The following is a 6,000-nucleotide window of genomic DNA, read 5'->3' on the forward strand; positions in this document are numbered from 1 at the left end:
TTGGAGTTGCCTGCCTATCCCTGATTTAAATTATAGTGTGATTGATTTGGTTCTGCTTGAAATATTGCATAAGCTTATTCAATCAACCATAATTAAACAGTCCAAATTTTAGCACAATGTATCAACTATTCAGTGTCTAAATCTAGAACAATTCTTTTTGATTTCTCCATATTTCTATTAATTCCAAAGATCACCATACTGGCTAAGGAAGACATGATTCATAGTCCAACATTCCAGAGTACACTGGAGAAATGGATTCCAGGCAGAGGCTAGGCCAGTGGTTAATGCTGGTAAATCACTGGGTGTGCAGATCCAGCCTTTTTCCAAAGAGAAGTGGGAACACCCTCTGCTGCAGCATGAAAGTATTTCACAGCCCCCTTTCTTCAAGCAAGTGAATGAAATGTTAATGGAATATTAAAATACCCTTTCTATGTCAGACCTAAATGAAGGAAATTAGTAAATAAGAATAATCAAGCAGAGATGGCTGAACACCTGTTGAAACTCCCTTCTCTGCAATTTGTATGATTACTTACCTGTCCAAAATTGTATTTCTAATTCAAGTCTAGAGATTATATTTTCAGTTCCTAAAAGACAGTCTTTAAAGCTCAATGTAGTTCTCAAGTTGACTTGGTCAAAGAAATAAATTACAAATCTATTCAGGCTACAAACAATAACTGAGATTAGTTATTGAAAAGACTGCGATCATAGAAAGAATACTAATAAACTGGGGTATTCTGCCTAGCAGTTCTGCGATTTCTTTTATTTATTCAAGGTCTCCATTAGCTTTGTTTTAAAAATCTTATGCGGCCCTCTTCTCAAGCTTATAAGCTAACTCAGGCACACTGTTCTGGGCATTCTAGAGTGACTCGAGGGAGAACTAAAACAGAACTTGACTCTGACCAAAATCTGCAGGAAGAAGCAGTGCTGCTTCTCTCAGAAGAGTCGGAAAGGCGCGCCAGCTGCAAGGGATAGTTCCCAGACTTTCGGAACCGCTCTTCGCCTCAGTTTCCCCTTTTGTCGCCAATTAATTCCTGGCGGGAACTAGGGTAGGTAACACGTGCAGCGCGTTGCCCGCCCTGAGGAACGTAGCCAGCAGCGCCAGCTGTTGTTGGCTGGGCGAAGCAAAATCTTTCTATCTTTCCTGGGAAACGCCCGACAGGCAAACAAATCCTAGCAAAACTTGAACGGAGAGAAAGCGCAGTTGCTCCAGCAGCTTGGCGAAACATTCAAGTTTTCCCCCATTCTCCCATGGGCCCCCTCTCCCCTCTGATCCTTACCATTTGGGCTACTTTCAGCATGGCAGAGCAAGAGCCCGCGTAGCCTCTGTCGAGTAGTCCAGTGTCCGGCCCGTAGGAAAGTGGCGACGGAGCAGAAGAGCTGGGAGTGCCCCCACTGCTGGCATCGGTGCGGATGACCCTCATTCCGTGATATATCCAACACCTTCCTGAACGAACGGCTGCAACACCCCCCCCCCAAACTATTGCGACACTTAACTCCAGAGGCGGGACAGGGCAAGGCGGAGCCGCCAGCTCTCTGGCTAGGATGCCTCTTGTACAGTGAAGAGCCGGGCAACGACACAGGGCCGGGCCAGCGCCCCACTAAAGCCAAGGGAGTAAGGTGGAAGAGCGGAGATGCTGGTTTGGGGAAGGGATCATGTCGGGGAGCGGGCTCCTGGAGCCCTTAACCCAGTGGTGCGTCGGTGTTCGACACACGAAGAGGGAGAGAAGGTAAAACAGGAAGGAGGAGGTGGCAGATGGAAGAAAAGGGCCCCCTCCTCTCTCCTCACACATATACGATAAACAGGAAGTCTATTAAATTGGTGGCGAGGGAAGAACTGGTGAAATGCTTCGGGGCTGCTGCTGCGAAAGTCTTTCTAAAGAGGATGGGTAATTATTTTGCAAAATGGTCGACTTAGATTATAATGGGGAAAAATAAAAACTAGAGCTACATCATTAGGCTAATAGGATATTAAAAGGTATTTTTAGAATTCTTCATGATCATGGAAAGCAAAATCACGGAAGAGCAAAAGAAACAGCTGGTTAGAGTTGCAAGGTTTTATAGGTATTCTGCAAGTTTAAGACTGAGAGTATCTTTAAGCCTGTTGGGACAAATAAAAACATATTTGTTCATTCGTGCAGGACTGGCATAGGATTTTAGATTTTTAATTTTAATGGGTTTTATTGTTTTAAATTTATCTTAATTAGAGCCAAATTGAATAAGTTTTTTAAACAGTATTTTTATCTTGTATTTATATTGTCACTCGTTTTTATCTGGCTGTAAACTGCCCTGAGTCCCTTGGGAGAAGGGCGGTATAAAAATCTAATTAATTAATTAATTAAATAAATAAATAAAAGAGAGTAACTCATATAAAAGTTAATTATAATGCAGATGTTAAAAGGGATCTTTCTCCTATATGCCTTATAGATGTTTTTAATATAAGTACAAATAGAAATCAAAAACAAATAGTTCCAAATACCAAGAAATCTAGAAGTGACTTCAAACGGTGCACTTTATTTTAAAAGAAAAGTCAGTATAAGAGTAGATTTATTCTATAATTGGGACCCGATGTTGATGCAGATCCTTGGCCTGATCCCATAGATTGTGAATTAGACCTTCTCCAGCTCAGGATCTTCCCGAGTTATAAAGAACATAATGGCTGCAAACTCTTTGGAAGTGGCTAGTTTGCAGAAAGGTAGGACAGTTAATGTGTACGGTCAGCTGCAGGGATTTATTAAATTTATTCACCCAACCATCTTACTGTCACAAAACTCCATATCCAATGGCAATGCTCTTACTGAAATTCACTACATTGTATTGGCATCTGAAAGAAATTTCGGGACTCTAACATAGCTAAAACTAAAACTGAGAATTCAGGAAATGAATTTCTCAAAGTGTCCCAAAAATATAGAGACTTACCCTAACTATAAGGATTAAATAAAAGAATTGCTAGTTGGAAATTAACTCTGATTTGAGAGCATTCTGCATGACATAAAGATTTATAATTAAGCTTGACTACTGGTGACTTTTTTTTTTAAATTTGAATTTATATCCCGCCCTTCTCCGAAGACTCAGGGCGGCTTATACCGTGTTAAGCAATACAGTGGCAATACAGACTTCATGGACACACCAATGCAGTTTTCTCAGAAATAGTGTACATATTCTGTGAAGTTTGCCACAATTACCTTCCAAGATATTTTTCAATTTCCCATAGCCAGAAGCCTTGGCATTCTCTGATAGTCTCGTGTTGAACAATCGAATAATCAGAAACACACTGGTTGGCTTCTCTATTCAGACATGGTTAGTTAGATACTACCACCTGCTGACTATATAACTTATATGAGCTTCCTTTAGCCTAAATGATTTTGCTACTTGTAGACAATTTAATATAATTAATTTCACATATATTTTAATCCAATTGTTCCTTCAAGTTGCTTACGAGATAATTTATATGGTGCACTCTTCATTTTTACACATAAAAATGTCAATGGCTGGGTTAAATTGAAGAACCTGACTATTCCAGCTTGAGGCTGAATTGTGAAGTATTTAATTGTATATTGCCATGACTGTCACACTAACTCTGAAATTCTTTGAGGAAAAAACAGGGAAGAAATTCCAAATTCATGGGATTTTGTATCTGAAGATGATAAAATGGAAATCAAAATTGATTAGGTTTTTTTTATACTAGGTTTTCAGATGGTACTGCATTAGTCCTTCATTTTAAAAATTATGATGCTTCAGTGAGGTATCTAGTTATTCTACTTCTTTAATGTTCATAAAATTAAAGAATATTTCCATTATAAAAAACTTAACCATGAATATGGTAAAGTTTATAGATTGTAAAATGAAATATTCTTGGGTAGTTCCTGGTTGTGAAACTTTATTTGAAATGGGCCCACTTAAAAAATATAGCCTGCTGATCTTAAACTGTGAGAATTAAAATTTTAATTTATATCATAGACTTTACATAATATATCTATAATATAATATAACCAGCTGGCTATTTGAGACATGAAGTGAAGTTAATCAGAGATCTATACAACTCTGGGATACAACAGGCAGCAACAGCAGTAGCTTGCCGAAATGAAATCTGCCCATCCAGTTCAGACATCCAGAAAGGATTTGTTAAAGATTCCCTTATGAGAGAAACATTGGGCATCAACAATGGGGTAGTGTGATGTTCTCCCAACTCATGGATAGTGTTTTGTGTTTTTTTTGTTTTTTGCATTTTCAGGAGCAAATAAAATCTACCCAATGCACAATTCAAACACATTGTAGAAATTTGTATTTGTAGTCTGCAATTATGGGTTGATCACCTCTGTGTGTGTGTGTGTGTGTGTGTGTGTGTGTGTGTGTGTGTGTGTGTCTTTGCTGTGCTATTACTCACCAGTCAAGATTGACAAGATTTTTCTATTTTTTAAAAAAAAATTATAACCCCATTTTATTTTATTTTTAACATATATAATGCTCCTTCCTCTTCCTATTTACCCCACATCAATAACCCTGCAACATGGGTTGGAAAGAGAGAGATTAATTGGCCCAAAGTCACCCAGCTGATTTTTATGCATAAACTGGGACTAGAACTCAGGCTCCTGATTTCCAGCCAAGTTCCTTTACCACTATACTAAACTGGCAAGTTATAAGCTTTCTATGTTAAGTAAATATACCAGAAAGATGTAAGAAAGATGTCCCCCATTTTGTGCTTAATATGGATGAGTACATCATTATTTTTTAAAAAAACTTCGTTGCTGCTGTTTCGGAAAGCAAATTCATATTTTCATGTTAAATCTCAAAACTTTCTCTTAAGATTATAATTTTTTTTTGTTCTCCCTTTCCTCAATCATAGCTTCGGTTGCAGTAATTTTGGAATATTAATGCTGACTTTTGAAAGTATTAAGTGGTCAAATTGTATTCCACTGATGTGGAATTGTGTTTGTTCAGATCCCCGGAGGGATGAATATATTTGTTTCTCTATCTTAAGGTAACTGCATGTAAAAGCTCCAAGAAAGACCCCTAAGTCTATATAAGATTTCTGCTTTTAAGGGAAGGTAGTTCAGGGGCAAATCATTTTTATACAACATGGTGAAGAACCTTAGGAAGTGAGGGCACGCACAATGACATTTTAAAACTTTCCACACTGTTCATGTTTTTGTTCACACACAAGTTCAATTTATGTTTTTCCATAACAGTAGCCCTAAGAGATGAACCAAAATCAGCTAGGGCTGGTAGTGGGTTTGATTCTTGATCTTCCTGGTGCTAGTCAGGCATTTTAAAATCACTGCACTCCAAAATGGAGCCATCTTTTCACTAATGTTGTAACCAATATTAAATCTAAAGTATAGAGTTCTGATTAAAGAAAAAACAAATTATAGTGGTTTATTGATTTTTTCAATGATATTTCTTAGCAACTAGCTTTCAGAGGAATGCTGCCAGCAGCATCTGGTCTAATGGGCACCTCTATCCTTTTTGAATTTGTTCAATTCCTTATACAATGGTTTAAGGTAGTCATCCTCACATCCTTCAGGAGTAAATTCCAGAGTTAAGCTCTGTGCTCTTTGAAACAGTCTTTCCTATTTATCTGCCCCATTCAGAGCCATAAAATAATATTCAGTTCTAGCATTGTGAAAACTAGAAAAATTGTTACCTGCTTTTTCAATATTGCATCATTTACCACATTCTTATCATTTAAGAAAAATGATTTAAAAATAACATTTTAAAGTGAAATTATTCATGTCCCTGATTATTTTAATTCTTTTTTCTGCATCTTTTCCAGATCTAAAGTGAAGTCCAGTTATTAGAATGGAACACAGTGTTTTAAGAGCGATCATACTACAGACTTGTGTAAGATTATTAGTGATGCATTTTTTATTCAGTTGGTCTCCTAAATGTATGTATCCCAATGAATTATTAATTATTCCCATCTTTATCTAACTGTAATAAATCTACAGCCTTGAAAAGTTATACACATTTGCAAGAAATAGAAAGGTTATATAAAACAGTAGA

General features: G+C 37.3%; 1 protein-coding gene across 4 annotated transcripts in view; it reads right to left on the reverse strand.

Annotated features, from left to right (window-relative positions):
* The window catches only part of CMTM7 (CKLF like MARVEL transmembrane domain containing 7), a 55,523-nt gene extending 53,718 nt beyond the window's left edge, over nucleotides 1–1,805 (reverse strand). For 3 of the 4 annotated variants that reach the window (XR_009155152.1, XM_058183762.1, XM_058183764.1), the window contains exon 1: nucleotides 1,278–1,797. Coding sequence is in view for 3 of the 4 variants with exons in the window: in XM_058183762.1 (XP_058039745.1) it covers nucleotides 1,278–1,421 (144 nt within the window). In the remaining variant the exon portion in view is untranslated. Of the gene's footprint in view, nucleotides 1–1,277 lie in introns of all 4 variants that reach the window. The other variant, XM_058183765.1, reaches the window with a different exon arrangement.
* Between the last annotated feature and the right edge of the window lie 4,195 nt (nucleotides 1,806–6,000).

This window comes from Ahaetulla prasina, chromosome 4 (assembly GCF_028640845.1).
Source record: "Ahaetulla prasina isolate Xishuangbanna chromosome 4, ASM2864084v1, whole genome shotgun sequence".
NCBI classification, from domain to species: Eukaryota; Metazoa; Chordata; class Lepidosauria; order Squamata; family Colubridae; genus Ahaetulla; species Ahaetulla prasina.